Raw genomic sequence first — 19,878 nt, forward strand, 5'->3', positions numbered from 1 at the left:
CCCGGGGTCCCGGTGCAGTGGGGCGCCGTGGAGGTGGGGACGGGGTGCGGGACGCGCGGCGGCGGGCGCGGGGCAGGGGCCGGTCCCGGGGCAGCGCGGCAACTGCGGGAACCGCCGCGCCGCCCCGGTCGCGTCCCCGGGCTCCCCGGGAAAATGGCTGTGGGGCGGCCGCGCCGCTAAGTTTGCTTCCGCGCGGAGAGGCGCGGGCTGCGCGAGGGAGTCGCCCCAACTCCGCGGCGCGTCCCCGAGCCCGCGGCGGTGCGGGGGGCCGGCGCCCGCGCCCCTCCGCGCTGTACAAAAAGTTGAGGCGGGCGCGGGGAGGAGGCGGCGGCTGCGGCGGCGGCTCCCTCCCGCCCTCCCACCCCCGGCGGGCCGCCTCCCCTCCTCCCGCCGCGGCCCCCTCCCCGGTCCCCGGCGCGCCTCCCGGCTGAAGGCCGCGGCCCCTGCCCCTGCGGGCGCCGCCGCTCGCCGCCTCCTGACGCGGCGGAGCGGAGGAAGGAGAGCAATGGCGCCGTGACACTCCGCTGCCGCCACCGCGGGCCGGGGCGGGCCGAGGGGGCCGAGCGGCGGAGGCGGGGCGCGGGCCGGAGTCGGGGTGCCGGGGGGCGGCCGCGCCGGCGGGGGACCCGGGATCGCCAACGGCGCCCCGCGCCTGCCCGGGGCCGTGGGTCCCGGGCTCCGACTGGAGCGTTCCGGGTCCGAGGGGCGGGCGCGGCGGGGGCGCGGCGGGGCGCGGAGGGCTGCCCTTTGGCGCCCGCGGGGTTCTCGCGCCGCCCCGGCCGGGCCCTGGGCCGCCTTCCGAGGGGTCCCGTCCCTCGGCGGGCGAGGGTTCTGCCCCTCCCGGCCGGCGTTTGTTTACTTTCTTTGCCCGGGTCGCTCCCCTCCGCTGGCTGATTCTCTGCTTGTCTCTTCCTCCCGGTGCTTCCAACGCAGAGGAGAGAGCTCGCTGAGCTGGAACCCCACAGATCACCGGGGAAAATGAAGGTAAGTGGAGTCAACTCTGCTTCGAACCTCATGCCCTGGACACACTGCTTGTCATGAGGCTGCTGCTGTGGAATGTCATTTTTTTTTCTTCTCAAAATTGGTTCCTGTGTTAACCAGCACTTTCTGAAAATAAGAACGTGTTGAATGGGTGAGAAATGATTATTATATCTAAACACAGTCAGTTTGGCTCTTCTCTGAAGCTGCTCGCACTTTGGAGAGGCTGCTACAGCCTTTCCATTGTTGTCCATTGGGTTAGTATTTTTAAACACTTCCTGTGTTGGCAGTAACCTTTGCAGAAGTAAACCTTTTGTCCTGCTTTGGTTCTTAGGGGATTTTTTGAAATTTGTTTTCTTCCCCTGGGTCAACACGATTTTCTAATGAGTATGTGGAATGTTAAGGGAGATAGAATTTCCTCTAAAGGTAAAAATTGAAATTGTGGGACTAAAATATCTGAAGAACTAAAACTTACGGTTCAATTGTTATAGTAATATTTAAAATGTGTTCTTCTGAAGACAACTCATACTGCAAACATCATATGTAATGTTTAAAAGGCAAGGGAGATACAGTATAGCAGTCTGGAGTGCTGTGAAAATGAGTGTTTCAAGATAGATACATATTTACCAAAAGTATCTATTTTCAATTTGCATTATTTGTAATTGCACTAGTTTTAAAAAGTACTTTGTTCCTGATTTACTTACTGTTTCAGTGTAGTAAGCTTTCAAATATTGGATTTTCCCAAATTTTCTCTTGCTTTCCTATCTTCTTCAGGTGACACATCTAACCTTTAATGTTACTTGATAAAATCTATTGAAAAATAAAAAATCATTTTATATTTAAAAAATATATCTCTAAGTGCATTTAGCATTGTTGAACTGAGCTTGTAAGAATACACTTAACTTTTGAAAAATAACAAAGTGACAGATTGAGGCAGCAATCATTCATTAAAGTAAATTGTAGAATGAAATTTCTCACATCTCAATGTATCTTTCTAAGCATGGCCATTTTTACTAAGAAGTAAATTGTTAAAGCTTGCATTTTTTAATTCAAGATTAGTTTGGTAAACTAGGTATAGCTAAAGGTCTTAACATCAGTTTGTATCTCTGCATTCATTGGCTAAATTTAGGCTTATAACTTAAAAATGCAACTTTGGGCCTATTATTTTTCCTAATAATACTCACTTCATTTCTTATTTCTACAACTGTCCTGTATCCAAAACACATAGCTTTTAATTAGCTATATAAATAAATACCTATTCATTACCAATGTTAATTTTAATAACAATACTTTAAAGTGAAAAGCAGTTTTCAGGAGGCCATGAATGTATAATGAAGTTTTATGAGCTACTTAGTATGAATCTGCTTTTCTTGTTTTTCCTAATTTTTCATTTCTTAAATTGTAGAATTGATGAAGCATTTTGTAGCTGTAGAAAAAAACATTACTCTTACTGGTATTTTCTAGTTGTAACTTAAAATATGTTTTGAGGGTATCAGTATATTAATGATTGTTAATGTTTTCTTTAGGGTAATTTTCAACTTGTCAGTATATCATTAAGCAAATAATTTTAATGTCCTTATTACTTTAAATATGGAATCTTTTAATGACACTTAAGGTTACTGTAAAATCGTAGTGACATTCACATTTTTTGTTCCTTTCCTCAGGCGGCTGATGAGCCTGCCTACCTGACAGTGGGAACTGATGTCAGTGCCAAGTACCGAGGTGCCTTCTGTGAGGCAAAAATTAAGACTGTAAAAAGGCTGGTAAAAGTAAAGGTAATTTTTTTTTTGTTAATGCAACAGCTTTATTCATTCTGTACTGAAGAAAGCTGGGGATGGTGAGACTGTAAATCATTGTATTTATTGAATCTTTAGTGATTGAACCATTACTATGTGAAAGTAGTTATGTACATAACTATAAGGAAACCACATTACAATTGAAAAGCGAAAATGAGAAATTATTCTAAAATGCTTCTTCAAAATACCATGCTCATGAAAAAATATACTATCCTTATGATATTTCATATCATTTGGATCTTCCTATTTGTAGTAACATACTTACTTAAGCTATAATCTGTTTTCTCCCCTTTTATAATATTTAGGTAGAGACGATTTCAGTTGATGAGGAAAAATAACACCGTGGAAATTATGTTTTCAAGACAATCTTAAAAAATGATTTAAGAATTTTATTTTAAAGATGTTAACCATTATTCCTTCACGATATTTGGAAATATAGAAAAGTACCAAAGGATTAACACCCACCCATAGCTTATATATCAGAAATACTATAGTTAACATTTTTGGGTTTACTTCTAGTAAACCTCCTATATAAATGTTTAAATCTTACATTATTGAAGCAGTTCATGCTTATTTATAAACATTTTTAAGATTATAGAACTATAATAAAGTTTATGAAAGTCCTCTTTGATACTACTAAGATATTTGATGTGGTCTATTAGATTTTATGCTGTGCCTTTCATAATATTGTTATTTTTGGTTTTCACTAACATATCTGATGTTTTTCTACATGAATTAAACACATGAAAGGAGGAAATGTCTGTCTTGTTCTATACCCACCACTGAGAGTAGTGTCTGATACAGAGTAGGCACCCAAAATATGCTGAATGAATAAATGAATTAGAGCTGTGATTCTCAAGATATGGCTGGGACCAAAAGCATCAGCCTTGCCTGGGAACTTGTTTAAAATGCTAATTCTTAGGCCCCCACCCTAAATCTACTGAATCAGAAACTCTGGGGATACCGTCCACTGATTATTTTTTAACAAGCTCTCCAAGTATTTCTGATGCATGTTGAAATTTGAAAACCAGTGAACTAGAGACATGTAATTTTTTTGGAAAATTGATTGATCTGTGGTTATTGTAAGTTCCTATTTAAATTATGGTCTGCTGTGAAACTTTCCTTCAAGTATTACTAGGATGTCAGAAACTTTTCAAGTATTATTAGGATGGCACTTGACATTTCTTTGTTTCGTTTAGGTTTTTTTAATGTCAGCTATGCAGAATATGAATATGAAATGTTTAGACCTATTTGAGGAAACTTAATTGTTGTTAGTATTATGGCTATATATATATACGCACACTTGTGCATGTATTTAACTTAAATATCAATACCATTTGTTTGGAGGGAAGTCTTAACAGATATACATTACCTAGAATGTGAATTTTCTTATTTGCTCTATTTGCACAATTACCTTATACATTTGGGAGGATCTGTGGTGGAAAGGAGCACTTATTTGTAATTGAATTGCCTATTGTGATTATTATTAAAATTAACTTAATAAAGGACCAAAAGAGATCTGGTTTTAATTTTTTACCTTGCATGAAGGACATACTTTTATTTTAATATACTTGGTGACAGAACCTTTTATGACTTGATAAAAAGCAATGAAAGTAGTATTAAACTTTTACTATAATCACTACAGATAATAAATCTTCTATAGCTATTCATTCAGCAAACCCCTTAAGTGCTTGTAAATATACATTGACACTTCCTAACTGCTGGGGATATAGTGATGATGGACTAGGTAGCCTTCAAGGAGGTCGCAGTAAGAGAGATAATAAACATAAATATAAGACAGGGTAATAAGTATTATAACAGAGATAATCACAAGATGCTAGGAAATCATAGATTAAAGATGTTGTAACAGTGTTACCATAAATGTTTTGTTTTAAAAGTTATGTGAGAACTGTTGTCAAAATGTTTTTCAGGTCCTCCTGAAACAGGATAATACTACACAGTTGGTCCAAGATGACCAAGTGAAAGGTCCTTTAAGAGTACGTATGTTCTATGTCTTTAAATCTGAATGATGAGTCATAAATTCATACAGCAATTTATTGAATTTTACATTTGTAGATATACTTTAAAATTTTTTAAAGAATGTTAATCAGAAAAATGCAAATGTGGTATAATTAGCATAAATTATGACATAATGATTGCATCTTTTGTTTAAGAATGTTACTGAAAGGTAATTTAATATATACAACTTATGTTTCAGCTCTTGAATACCTCACTGGTTTTACATTGTTGCAATAGATGCGTTAGTCTGCTAAGTTGTATACTAGTATCAAAAGTCTCAATCATCTGTTTTTCTCATTTGCCAAGTTAGCTATGTTGACTTCATACTTCAGTAGATTGACTTCATAACTGTGTTTTCCATCAATTTGTTACCATTCATTTATATAATAGTCTTTGTTATGTTGGAGTATCTCTTCAGTTAATATCTGATATACAAAGTTCTGGAAGCTGAAAGGTCAGCTGGTCCATCCTTCTCTCTTCAGGTACACCTTTATCGAAAAGGTCCCTTAAATATGAATGCTGAATCCATTATATTCATTATTTCTGTGAAAGAAAATTGAAGTTATTTTTGCTGTCTTAGATGGTTTTCAGTTCTTATATTCCACAGGTTTTTTGATGGCAATATGAAGTAGTTAAAAAAATTCTCAAGTAAAAATTACAGACTGGGTTCTCATACTGTACCCTTTGCAAATTATATTCTCTTTTGAGCTGCAAGTTTCAATGTGTAAAAGAGGTAATGGTGACTACATTATGTGAAAGGGGTTCAAATTGCATGATAAGTATATGAAGTGATAAAGATTTAAGCCAAAGTAAGGTGTAGTTATAAATATTATCATTACGCTTTTACCCAGGTCATGTAGTTCGTGGGAGTGATTTGGCTTGTTTAAATTAGGTAATGGAATTTTTTTTTTGAAGATTTATTTATTTATGCATGCAAGAGCTGGGTTACAGGCCAGAGATGCAAGGGGTGAGAGGACTCATCAGAGACAGAATGGAGAACAGAACAGGCAGATATACTGAAGTACACTGCTGAGGGGAGCAGTGGGCGAGCCAGGAGAGGTCTGCTGCACCGTGTGGGTTGCTCCCTGGCTGGCCAGGGATTGAACTAGTGGTGCAGAGGCTGTGGATTGCTTCGTAGTGTGGTGCTTAACCCTTTGTGCCACCAGGGAGGCCCCTAGGTAATAAAAATTTGATTTGTGTTTTAGGTTGGAGCTATTGTTGAAACAAGGGCATCTGATGGATCCTTTCAAGAAGCTATTATCAGCAAGTTGACAGATGCAAGTTGGTATACTGTAGGTAAGTAATTAAGTAATTTAATGCAATGATTTGATTTGGGGGTAGAATATACTATATCTCTATTTTGTAAATGCATTGAATCATTATTTTCACGGAGAAATAATGTATTCTTTTCTGTGAATTTGCTTGATATAGTTGACTAGGATTTTAGTGATGCCCTGTTGATTACAAAAATATTTTCTTAGTATCTTGGTCACTTGTGGCTATTTCATTTAAGAATGTAGTTCTTTTGTAGATTGCCTTGATATTTCTCTCTAAGAAAGTTATTTCTTATAGCTGTTCTTATTGCATAAGAAAAATAATAAAACTTAGTATTATAATCAAACTTTTTTTACTGTTTCTGTAATTACAATTAGGCTTGCACAGTAACTGTGTCTTTATTGTACTGCTGTCAGTTTTATGTAAGGATAAAATATAGATGTTACAAATTTACAGACTAAAAATATTCTGGGAGGATTGACTTAAGCCTAGGTGCTCGCATGTTAATTTTTTTATTTTTAATCCAGTCAGTGCATTCTTAGTAATACCTTTCAACAAAGATAGATATGCTACTAATGTGAATGTGTTCTTAACAATTGCATGCATAAGTTTATACCGGCTTTTAAAAACTTTACTGTAGTGAGTAGCAACAAGTGTCATAATAAAATAAATTTAAACCTGTAAGTAGTACTTATATATTATTGTTATTATAGTGATGAGAATAACAATGATTACTTTTTCTAAATCTCTTCTCAGTATTTTCAAACTACACAATTGCATGGTTAACATCTAATCCTTTGTATTACATTGGATATCTATAGCATTGCTTTGTTTTTACGTTTTATCATGTTATAAGCAGTATAATTATTTATTCCTACTGATCTTTGCATATGAATTTTTTTTGTGTGTAGTTGTATTCCACAGATGAGTGAAACCATCTGATGTCTTTCGCTTTTTGACTTATTTCACTCAACATAATTACCTCAAGGTCCAACTTGAATTAGGCAAAAAGAATATAGTGATTACTAGAGGGAACGGGGTAGTAGGAATGAGGAGATTTGGCAGGGAGAAAGGCAGTGTATGGACATAGGTGGCTTGGTGAAGGGTAAAAGAAAAAAGAGAAAGAAAAATTATTACAGAAAAATGCGTGATATAGAAAAATAATTAATGAATGGGTTAGGAGAAGTATCTGAATAAATACTAAACCACAGCTGCTCATGGATATTAATACCATAATGTCAATATGATTATGTAAAGATATCATATTCTTTAACATAAAATTTTTTTTCCAAAAATTAATAATTATATGAGATTATTAAGTTAAAAAAGTGGAATAAGGTAGATAACTGACCAAAAAGTTACCCAAAAAAGTGTTGTAATTATTATGTAGTTTTCTAGGTACAAAAGAAAAGAAATAACCCTTCGGTTTACTTTTGGTGTACTTGATTTGTTGATTTGGGTAAAAAATTATTCATCTCCAATTGATGTTCAAAGCTGTAAAGATATTCTGGTTAAAAAGTGTACGTTTTGTGTCTTACTATGTGACTTCTATTAGTAGTAGGATTTGCTGTATGTAATTACTTTTTTCTTTTTTTTTAAAGATTTATTTTTATTTATACAAGAACTGGGGCACAGGCCAGAGGCAGGGGAGGGTGAGAGAATCCACCAGAGACATATCGGGAAGCAGAACAAGCAGACTGACGAAATACACTGCTGAGGGGAGCAGCAGGCCAGACAGGAGAGGTCTGCCATGCCATGTGGGTTTCTCCCTGGCTGGCTGGGTATCGAACCCGAGCTTTCACAGTTCTGTGCTAAACCCTCTGTGCCGCCAGGGAGGCCCTGTAATTACTTATTTCTAATTATTTTTATTCTTCCAGGATTTCCTAGAAATTGATGTTGGTTCATAGTGGTGCTATTATTTAGAATTGACATTTTTAGGAAGCTTTAGTTGTAACAATTTAAGATTTAAACACTAAGCTTAATGTTAACTTCTAGAGATTTAAGTAAATATTTTTTATTATTTACACAAAGCACTGGTGAAAATTACAGGAGTTGATGTATATAGAATCATAGGAAAGTATATGATGTATATTCAAATACTAAAATTGTATCCTATTTTGTATTTAATATCAAGGCTGTATTCACATTACTTGTGAAGTTTTACTGACATAATGCTCATACTTCTATAAGAGCAGTACTTGGAAGCTTTTCATATTCTGGGTTTTTTCACCCCAGAATACCCCTTCAGTTATGAGTAGTGGTCCTTATCCTTTATATGAATGGGATTTTAGCATTTCTGAAAACTAGTCACTCACTACTGATCATTTTCTTTTTAAAATAAGCAATTAAAAGCAGAAAGTATATAATTTTGTTCTCAAATTAATTGCATATTATGTATATGAATTATGAATTAATATATGAAAAATATTGAAAAATATGAACTATATGAATTAATTGCATATAACACATGCATCAAGTGTTAGTATATGCAAGAAACACTGCTTGTTTAAAAGATGAGGATTTGAGGACCCTTCATCTCTCTAATTTAGTAGATGTGGGAGATATGGGGATGGAAAGAATCTTTCTTTTTGAAAGCACATTGGGTGAATCTATAGTTACTGCAAAATTAGGGAAAAAAAAGATACCACCTTTTGAGACACAAATTTATCTAAGAGAAAAATTAAAAACATTTACGATTTTTTTAATCCTTGTAATGAGAGTGACCTGAAATATGTAAGATATTAAGAGACACCATTCACTTAATTAAGTATACTCACCATATCATTCTTCTATAAAGAATGTGTAGGTATTGAATGTTAGGTATTGATTGTTAGACCATATAGAAAATGATCAGAATACTGTGAGCCGAAATACTCTTTTAAAAATACGACAAAGGCTGTAATCTTTTCACAGGTCATGAACTTTCTATACTTCTCTTGCATTGAATGCCTACTACCTTTTGGTTTCATTGTTCTTTTCTAGATTTTGTGTTGATTTCTAATTCCTAGCAAAGTGTTATATGGTAGAATTGGAAAGTTACACAAAGTATTAATGACTCCATTACCTATTTTGATTTTTAAGAAAATCTTGAAATTATGTCAGACTATTAAAAATGAAGTGAAAGAGACTATCACTGTTCTGGTTTGCATCAAATAGGAGTTACGGTCATTTATAACCAGAAGTTATCTAATGAATCAGTAATATTAACTCCTTCTTATGTAATTCAGGGATTAATTTTTCTTAGTTGAATAACCAGTTTGGAAAGAGATTATGGATCTAATATAACTATCTAAAAACTAATAATTGCCCTCTAATGCTGAACAATAAATAATTCCAACTCATGGGGATTTTGCATGTTTTGGGGCATATTTCTTCTTTCTGTCATAAAACAGTGCTTCTTAGCATAGTTAGTCATTGGCAGTTTTTATACCTGCTTTTAAGATAAGAAATCTGTAACATATGGAAATGTGATGTCTAGTCATTACTAGATATCAAAATTGGGATTAGAATTCTTATGTCCACTTGAAATTGCCATTAACTTCTAGTAAATGTACCTATCAATAAGACATCCTAAAACTATTCTGCCTTTTTGGAACATAGAAATAACACTGTATTTGAAAAATAAGGAAAATGTAAAGGAAGAAATGGCCAGTAATTTTAGAAATGTATATGTAAAGTATATATACATACATTGTCTATTAAGCCTATTTGATCATTTATGTTAGCATATTTTATAATACTTTTTAAGGTTCAGAATTTTGTGCCTTATATACTATTTTACATATCAATTATATCATTTCATGGATGTTCCTAGTTAGTGTGGTAGGGGAGGTTTTAGATTAAACTGGTAAATAGACTGATTTCTGTACAACGTGATACATGCTTATATGGCTTTTGGTCTTTAGTTATCAAAGGTTTTTGTGACAAATGTTGTTATAAACAAAATGAACCTCAAAATGTTTTCAAAACCAGGTAGTTTATTCCACTGACTAGAAAATCATTGAGGAAAAAAGTATTAAGCAACAAAGAAACCTATTTAATAGTGATAGACATTTAACCAATTTATCATGCCCATGTTGTTTTGTTATTATTATATATATTTGAATGTTAGTGTCTTAAATTTTCAAATTTATAAAGTTTTGACCTTAGTTGCTGAGGAAATTCTCTAGTTATCTCAAATGATTTTATGAATAACAAAACTAATGAATTTACCTGGAGTACGCAGATATTTTTAAAGTTTTTACTCCATTATGTGAATTTTTTTGTTAATTTTAACCACCATACACAGATTTAACTAACAATACTTACTCTTCCAAAGTCAGTATTCTTTAATTCCTTCTTAGAGTTCATTTTGTAAAGTTTCTGCTTCATTCCTGTTTATTATGCATTTTGATTGACCCTCTTAACTAAATTGCAGTTTATTGGTTCAGCTTCTAATTCTCAGTTTCTTTGTCTATAATAGGAAGATAGTGATTCCTACATTGCTGAGGCTGCTGTGAGGATTAGAACGTGGTAGAAGCTTAATAAGTGGCAGCTAATTATATATTTTTTTAGAGATTTATTTATTTATGCATACAAGAGTTGGGGTACAAGCCAGAGATGCAAAGGGTGAGAGGATTCACCAGAAACAGAGTGGGGAACAGAACAGGCAGACTGAGTGAAATACACTGCTGAGGGGAGCAGTGAGCGAGTCAGGAGGTCTGCTGTGCCATGTGGGTTGCTCCCTGGCTGGCCAGGGATCGAACTCTTGCTGCAGAGGCTGCAGATTGCTTCAGCGGTGCTTAACCCCTTGCACCACCAGGGAGGCCCCGCTAATTATATTTTGGATAAAATTGATTTGCTATTACTATTATCTTACTGTCATCCAATACTAACAGTGCTATGACAATTGGTAGATCTTTTGCCTTTTGTATTTAGTAGTTTAGTTGTATTATTGTTGGTTTTGCTTCTTTGAACTCTAACAGTTTAGAGATAGGCTTTGTGTATTTGTTGCATTAGCATTGTGTGGTATGACTAATGTTACTCAGAGAGCTTCAGCTTTGTCATTTTCCTCAAATTAGCTTTTAGTATTTATATGTACTATGATAATAGAAATAATACTTTTATACTATCTGTTCTCTTGTACTCAATAAATAATCTATTCAAATGCTCTTTTTGGCAAGCACAAAGCATTTCATAGAATCACTAATTCCGTAAAGTCTCTTTTCCCCCTCTTTTTGTAACCCTGGCATGCTGTAGTATAAATCTTGAACTATATACATTGTTTAATTATTTCACTCTTATCAAAATGACAGTCACTTTTCAGATCCTGTAAATTGGTGTTTAGAAGATATTCTACATGGAAATTGTAGAAGAAACTTCTTATAGATTAAATTTCTTCATGATTTTGATGATTTATAAGTCCACTATGTTGGATTTTCTATTTGTCTTTCAGGAAATCTTGAGATAGCTTAACAAAATTGTATAAAGTAGCAACTACATACATTCTGTATATTTTTATAAATTAAAAAAAAAACTGTGTCTCTGTTCACTTGCAGTTAGAAGGGTTTATATATAAATTTGTAGTTTTCTGAACCACAACCCCTTTTGAGAAATACTCTTTTCTACCCATGACACAGTATTTTTAAATGAATTTTTCCCTTCACAAATCTAATCTATTTCAAAATGATTATTCAAAAAAAATAAGAAATAAGGATTTTAAAATTGTTGAAATTGCTTATTAGGATATTATGGTTTGAGGTTAAAATTATTTACTGATAAAACACTGAGGAAAAGATTTTGTTGCACAAATTTGATATTATTGATTGGCTTTAGATTCTCATTCCTCATAACTCCACTTATATGTGTGTGTCCAATATTACCATCTTTGATATTGTAGATATTAAGGAAAATTGAAACTTTAAGGTTTTATTCTTTAGTGTACTTATGAGTATTAACACTATCATGATGAATTAAGTTTGGTACGATCATTTGATGATTTTTGAATTTTGAAAGAATAGTCATTTAGGGCCTCCCCAGTGGTGCAGCGCTTGAGCGCTGGGTTGTGAAGCTGCCCGCGGCCTCTGCAGCGCCGGTTTGATCTCCAGCTGCTCCCCGGCCACCGGAGGAGGGTCCCACATGGCGCACAGACCTCTCCTGCCGCCCGCTGCTCCCCTCAGCAGTGTACTTAGGTCCTTCTGCCTGCTCTGCTCCCCACTGGTGAATTCTCTCACCCTCCTGCGCTTCTCACTGTACCCAGTGCTTGTATAAATAAATAAATCTTTAAAAAAAAAAAAAAAGAATAGTCATTTATTAGACTTTATACCATATGAATCTTAACTTTGATTCAGATGTTTAAAACACTATGTTAATTAAATATAAATTAGTGCTGTTATTGTGGGAAGATGTTGTGTTTTATTCTGTCATTGAGTCTAAGGATGACCATTAATTTCCGCATCACTGATCGTGATATATACAACTACTTTTGTTGGAGTCATTACTGTCCTTTGATGTATACTTCAGGAACTTTAATTTTTCTGTGTATTGTCTCCTGCACAGTAGAGAATCTAAACTAGATGTCTTTAGCCTATGTTAACTGACTGAGGTAAAAATTGAAGAAGTTGAATGCTCTTATATAATTTTCTAGCATTAAAAAAATGTTTCTGATTTAAGGCAGAATGCTAAAAAAAAATCTTTAAAAATGCATGCTTGTCATTATATAGTTAACACAGTAGAAGATTCTAATATATATCAGTGTAATATAGAATTTTCCCTTATTTGCATTAAGTTTACTCTATTAGAATGGAAAAGCATCTGGAATTATGAAAATTAGGATTAAATCTTAAAATAATTTTTTGTATATATGCTTTCATTTATGTTATTTTTATAAGATACATTAGTAAATGGATTTAATTTATTAAATATAATGTTTAATATTAACAAATAATAAATATTTATTGAATATTAAATGAGGTAAGAATTTTATCTTATATTTTATTTCTTTATAATGCTGGTATCTTCTGAGAGCATTTCATTTTTTTTTAAAGAATGATTTATTTGTTCATGCAAGAACTGGAGTATAGGCCAGAAGTGAGGGGGTGAGAGGATTCACCAGAGACAGAGTGGGGAGCAGAACAGGCAACCTGGCTGAAATATACTGCTGAGGGGAGCAGCGGGCGAGACAGGAGAGGTCTGCTGTGCCGTGTGCATTAGCTTCCTGGCCAGAGATTGAACTCATGCTGCAATGGCTGGTGATAGCTTGATAGTGCTGTGTCTTTAACCCCTGTGCCACCAGGGAGGCCCTGAGCATTTCATTTTTAATTTTGTGTTTATGTCAACATGGATGTACCCTGAGAGATAAAGCTAAGTGAAGTAAGTCAGAGAAGACAAATATGGTACAGTTTACTCATATGTGGAATATAAAGAAAACAAAACAAAAACAAGTTCGTAGACACAGAGAATAGATTGGTGGTTAACAGTAGAGAAAGGGCCTGGGAAGCTTGTAGGATGGGAATAACAGGGTCAGTTGTAGGGTGATAGTTGAAAACTAGACTTTTGGTAGTGGTCATAATGTGGTCTGAATTCATATATTTTTTTTTTTAATTATATAATGGTCACGGTTTTTTGTTTTTGTTTTTTTAAGATTTATTTATTTATTTATTTATACAAGCACTGGGTACAGTCAGAAGTGCAGGAGGGTGAGAGAATTCACCAGAGCCAGCGCAGGGAGCAGAGCAGGCAGAAGAACCGAAGTACATTACTGAGGGGAGCAGTGGGCGGCAGGAGAGGTCTGCGCGCCATGTGGGACCCTCCTCCGGTGGCCGGGGAGCAGCCGGGGATTGAACTGGCGCTGCAGAGGCTGTGGGCAGCTTCGCAACCCAGCGCTCAACTGCTGCGCCACCGGGGAGGCCCTGAATTCATATGTTGAACTATAACTTTGTGCACCTAAAACTTACATAATGCTATGAACTGCTATTATGTTGGTAAAAGTTTATTTTAAAAGATAAACTTTGTAATAGTGGATTTTAAAATCAGTACATTTCTGAAAAATTAAACCCATATACAATTATCAAAATAATAAAATAATATAGTTTGGTAATGGGAGAACACAATGATAAATTTAAGTTAAATTTCTGACCCTATTTCCTTAATGTTTAAACTTCCAAGTAGTATGACTTTTTTTAAAAAAAAAGTATAAGTAAAATCTCAAAAAAGCTTCTGATATCTTATTTTTTAAATTTTATTCATCTTTCAGGTCTGTCCTTGTTTCAACCTTTAGTTTTAAACTAACATCCTCTTCTAGCAAAAGAAAATATTGAGTCAAACTTTAAAATTTGGCATCTAGTACATTTATTTTGAGTTAACGTGCAAATATGTAGAACCAGTTGGATAATTTAATATTTATGCTTTCATGAGGTTGATAATGGGTTAAGAAGTTGGTTCTGTGGTTAGAGAAATTGGAAAAGTGAGTGGAGACACATCAGCATTGGGAACAGCCATTTAACCTTTGTTTGCTTGGTATAAAAAGAATGAAAAATATGATATGTACATTTTAAAGGTTTTGAAAAACTCTCATAAGTAATGGCTCTTCAAATATTAAGCCCTAGATGAATAGTAGTAATAGCCATTCTGTGCAGTTAAATTTGTACTTTTAGTGTGCATAAATTTCTGATATCTTTTGCTTCTTGCAGTATTTGATGATGGTGATGAGAGAACATTGAGGCGCACCTCGCTTTGCCTAAAAGGAGAGAGGCATTTTGCTGAGAGTGAGGTAGGATAAGGGTGAACTTTATGGGTTAAACAACTACTAATCTTACCATTAGCTTCTAATCTAGAGGCAAATGTGATTTAACTCATGTGGTTCTCATCCAGACACTTGATCAGCTTCCATTAACAAATCCGGAGCACTTTGGAACGCCAGTAATTGCAAAGAAGACAAACAGAGGAAGGAGGTCCTCTCTTCCTATGTGAGTTTCTTCATATACGGTAACATTGCAGTTATTACAGTATTAAACAGTGGTTTTCCAAGGGTGACTAAATTTGTTTGGGTTACCTTTACTTAGCATCTTCTTATATTAGACATTTTACACTGACTAGACCTTTTTCTTAATTATATCCACTACTTTGTCCAAGAATTCTCACAACTCTTTTTTCAAAGTGGCTGCTTTTGTTTTAAGTTACTTTGCCAAAGGATATGATTATTTTCCTATTTAGGGAAAAGTATGTATTTTCAAACTTTTCAATAAAAAATTTCAGGCTTAAAATTATGAAAAAAAATATAGTGAATACCTATACTCATTTAGATTCATTAATTAACATTTTAAATACATTTGCTTTATCATTCCCTCTCTTTATATATACTTATTATAATTTAAAAAAAAATAATTTTTATAAATAAAAACACTGAAAGAATACTGTTACCTAAAAATATATAGCCAATATTTCATTTATATTTTGCTGATTGTCCCCAAAATTGTCTTTATAGAATCCCCTGATTTCTAAGTCTCAACTAAGATCTAGCATTACATTTTGTGTATATGGTTTTAAAGTCTTCATTAATCTGGAAAGGTTCCTCAGTTTTGTTTTGTTTTTTCTTTTAAATCTTTTCCTGACAGGGACATATTTGAAGAGTGCAGGTGACTCGTTTTGGATTTGTCTCAGTTTGGATTTGTCTGATTGTTTTAGTTATCCAGATAGATTACCTAAATAAACCCTCAAATGTGTTTTAGTGGGCTCTTTCATAACCTGTTAGAAAATTAGAGATACATTATCTGGCATCTGACATTACATAAATAGTAGAAGGGCAGTCTTTAAAAAATATATTTGGTATATTAAAGTATCTGATGGTGACATAATTTGGTTTTCTGTCCCATCTGGTAGTTGGCATGAGAGTCTAAGTCCAAGTCTTCAATGATCTAGTAAAGTGGATTCAGAGTTACCATGGACAGCTCAGGACTACTTTTGTGGGCCTAGGGAAGTATCTTAACTTCATTTTGAGGCTCTAGTACTCTGGGATAATCCAGATTAGAAACTGAGTTGTACATATTAAATTCAAACTACTCTATATCAAAAATGATTTATGTGAAGATCATGATGAAATTTTTCTAATTTTAGTACTGAAGATGAAAAAGAAGAAGAAAGTAGTGAAGAGGAAGATGAAGATAAGCGACGTCTCAATGATGAATTATTAGGAAAAGTTGTGAGTGTGGTATCTACACCTGAGAAGACTGAATGGTATCCTGCTTTGGTAAGTAAGGTTTCTTTGTAGAGCGAATCACTTAAAATATTTGCTAAACGTGGCTATTTTAAAAGCACTTAAAATATTTTGAATGTATTAAAAATTTAATTTGGACTTTGTTTCAAAATTGAGTACTGCTACCCAGGTCCCACATGGTTCACTCTCTTTTTATTTCCTTTATTTAATTCTCTATAACCATTTTTTGGGATCAGTCACTTCTTCCTTTAAAATGTCTAGTGATGTCTTTTTGCCTTATTCCCATTACCATTTTATACCTGATCTACAGTAACCACTTTCAAGTTCCCTTGATTCCTTAAATCTTTTTTTACTAAATTCAGGCTAATATACTAGAAGCAACTTTTATGAGAGATCATTTGAAAATATTGGTTTAATTACAGTCATTCCATTCTCAAAACAAAACAAACCCCTAGTAGTGGAATTGCTGGGTCGTATGGTAGCTCCATTTTTAGTAGACTGAGGAACCTCCAGACAACTTTCCATAGTGGTTGGACCAGTTTGCACTCCCACCAGCAATGCTGGAGAGTTCCTTTTTCACCACATCCTCGCCAACATTTGTTATTGCTTGTTTTTTTGATATGTGTCATTCTTACTGGTGTAAGATGGTATCTCAATGTAGTTTTGATTTGCATTTCCCTAATTATAAGGGATGTTGAACATTTTTTCATATGCCTGTTGGCCATTTGCATTTCCTCTTTGGAGAAATGTCTTTTAAGTTCTTCTGCCCATTTCTTGACTGGATTGTTTATTTTGTTTTTGTTGCGTCGCTTGAGTTCTTTGTATATCTTTGTGATCAGTCCCTTATCAGTTGACTGGGGTGCAAAGATTTTTTTCCCCAATCAGTGGGGTGTCTATCTGTTTTGGTTGTCTCTTTTGCTGTGCAGAAGCTTTTCAGTTTGCTGTAATCATGTTTTCCTTGACTTTCTTTGCTTTGGGTGATGAGTCTTTAAAGATGTTATTACAATGTATGTCTTGTAGTGTTTTACCTATATTTTCTTCCATATATTTAATGGTTTCAGATCTTAATGTCCAGTTCTTTTAACCATTTTGAGTTGATTTTTGTGCATGGTGAAAGGCAGTGGTCTGGCTTCATTTTTTTGCATGTGGTGGTCCAGTTTTCCCAGAACCATTTATTGAACAAACTGTCCATGTTCCTTGCATGTTCTTTGCTCCTTTGTCAAAGATCAGTTGTCCATATAAGTGTGGTTTTTATTTCTGGGCTCTCTATTCAGTTCCATTGGTCTGTGTGTTGTTTTTGTTCCAATACCAAACTGTTTTAATTATTATGGCTTTGTAGTATAGCTTGAAGTTTGGAAGTATGATACCTCCTTTCTCCTTTGTTTTCATCAGTAGGGCTTTGGCTATTCATGGTTTTTTGTGGTTTCTTATAAATTTCATTAGTATTTGTTCATCATGTATCAATTCTGTGTTCTTTAGATGGATGTTTGAAGTCATAACTACTTCTTTGCTTCCTGTTTTTACTGTAAGCTTTCTACTTCAATCAGGTTCTTTCTTAACTGCCCCCAATGTAAGATAACTTTGCTCCTCCAAGCCATTACCCTGCCTTAAATCAATTAATATTTACTGAGGATCTACAGTGAGTTCACCTTTGTTCTAAGTTCCTTTGAAGAGAAAGAAGTATGAGGGCAAAGTAACATATTGCCTTTAAGGAGTTACTATATACATCTAAGAGATTACAAGTAAGATTATATAGTAATTTAAAAACTCTTTCATGTAGACACTGGAGAAGGATAGGGAGTCTTAGGGACAAAAAGGGTGTACTTAGACTTTGGAAGTGGCAGATCTTACATGGATTGCTGGAAAAAGAATGAGAAAATAAAGATGGACAAGAGACATTTCATGGGAGGAATAAATAATACTTGGTAATATCTGTCTCTTCTTTGCCTTCTTCCTGCTTTTCTCTTAAGGTTCATCTCAATTCTTTTATGTCATCTCTCCCATAACCAATCTAAACAATCTAAACTTTTCTGAGTTTTGATATCACATATATCTCTAATGGAAATTTTGTCACAAAAAGTGTCCCAAATTATAATTCTTTAAAGAGCTGAGACCATTCCTTTAGGTTTCTCTGTGTTTGTAAATATATTCTCTGTGTTTGTAAATATATTATTCAATTTCTATATAATAGCTTTACACAGGAAAAACCTGATCCTTTCTTTGAATCTTCATTTCTACAGTGCACAAGTAAATGGGTTCAGATTCCAAATACTCAGATCATAATTTTCCAAGAAATTTCCCCCCATAAATTCCTTGATTTATTCAACAGATTTATCATTTGCAGGCAATATAAAAAATAATATACCAGCCTTACATTAAATGATTTGAAAATCTAATGTAGAGAATAACACAAGTAACTATAAAATAACATAGAACTTGTTCAATATTAGGATTTCTTGTCCTGAGGGATTACATTTATTTGAAGTAAATCCCAAAAGTATTCATGAAGCAGGTGCTTTTGAACTGAGGCTTGAAGTTAATAAGTAGAGCTTTTATAGAGAACTTTCTTAGAGGAGACAAGTAAGAGTAGAAAAACAAGGAACTGTTCGTGTAACTGTTTGTTCTGGGAATCCTTTTTGACTAAATGTTGGACTTGACTAGGGGGATAGGACATAAGACTGGGAAAATAATTTGAATCTTGGGTGGAAGGGTTTTTAAAAGTCCATATAAGGAATTTGAACATTCTGCATAGAATATTGCAGAAGAGTGACATCATTTGGGTTGCATATTTAGGATTATTAATGAGGTAGTGGTATGCTGGATGTATTGTTAAAAAGACTGGAGGTGGCAGAAATCAATTTGGAGGCCATTGGAGTGGTTCATAAGTGAGTTAACGAAGCCTTGAGTTATCCTTTAAGATCTACCTTAAGCCTTACTTTTTCTTCTACAGAATGGGTTAAATCTTTCTCTTAGGTGTTTTTGTGTTATTTTATATCCACTGGTATCACTGTACTTACCCTCCATTGTATTCTTTTTAAGTATCTTTTCGTGTTTACCCTTCTATTGCAGATACAGCTATATTATTAGTCTAGTAAATACTAGCACCTAACAAACATTTACTTCCATCTGGTGTTAAGATTGATATGTATGCTAAGAATTTTAAATTATCTGCATATATGCTGTTTAATGAATCCTTTGTGGCTATTTAAATGTAATTTTATTAAAATGAAATAGAATTAAAAATTCAATCTCCTCTTGTACTGCTCAGTCCCATGTGTTTAAACTGCTTTTGTACTGGTCATGGAGATACAGAAAATTTCTATTATTACATAAAGTTCTGTGTATGGTGCTATTGATAGATAGTGGCAGAGAGGCTAGTGTTAGAGGTGGTAACAAGCCGGTGGTAGACTTTTTTTTTAAAAGATTTATTTATTTATTTATTTATACAAGCACTGGGTACAGTCAGAAGCGCAGGAGGGTGAGAGGATTCACCAGAGCTAGAGCGGGGAACAGAACAGGCAGACTGATGAAATACACTGCTGAGGGGAGTAGTGGGCAGCAGGAGAGGTCTGTGCGCCATGTGGGACCCTCGCCGGTGGCTGGGGATCGAAACAGCGC

The 19,878-nt window shown here is 35.2% G+C and overlaps 1 protein-coding gene across 1 annotated transcript in view; it reads left to right on the top strand.

Moving 5' to 3' along the window:
- Window positions 1-1,374: 1,374 nt before the first annotated feature.
- Window positions 1,375-19,878, top strand: part of ARID4A (AT-rich interaction domain 4A) — a gene marked incomplete at both ends in the record, with an annotated part of 60,768 nt that continues 42,264 nt past the window's right edge. The window contains 7 exons of the mRNA XM_084240279.1: window positions 1,375-1,404; window positions 2,643-2,753; window positions 4,706-4,771; window positions 5,999-6,089; window positions 14,738-14,817; window positions 14,919-15,013; window positions 16,161-16,293. Of these exons, the coding sequence (XP_084096405.1) occupies window positions 1,375-1,404; window positions 2,643-2,753; window positions 4,706-4,771; window positions 5,999-6,089; window positions 14,738-14,817; window positions 14,919-15,013; window positions 16,161-16,293 (606 nt within the window). The remainder of the gene's footprint in view (window positions 1,405-2,642; window positions 2,754-4,705; window positions 4,772-5,998; window positions 6,090-14,737; window positions 14,818-14,918; window positions 15,014-16,160; window positions 16,294-19,878) is intronic.

Source organism: Talpa europaea (assembly GCF_964194135.1).
Source record: "Talpa europaea genome assembly, chromosome: 8".
Lineage (NCBI taxonomy): Eukaryota > Metazoa > Chordata > Mammalia > Eulipotyphla > Talpidae > Talpa > Talpa europaea.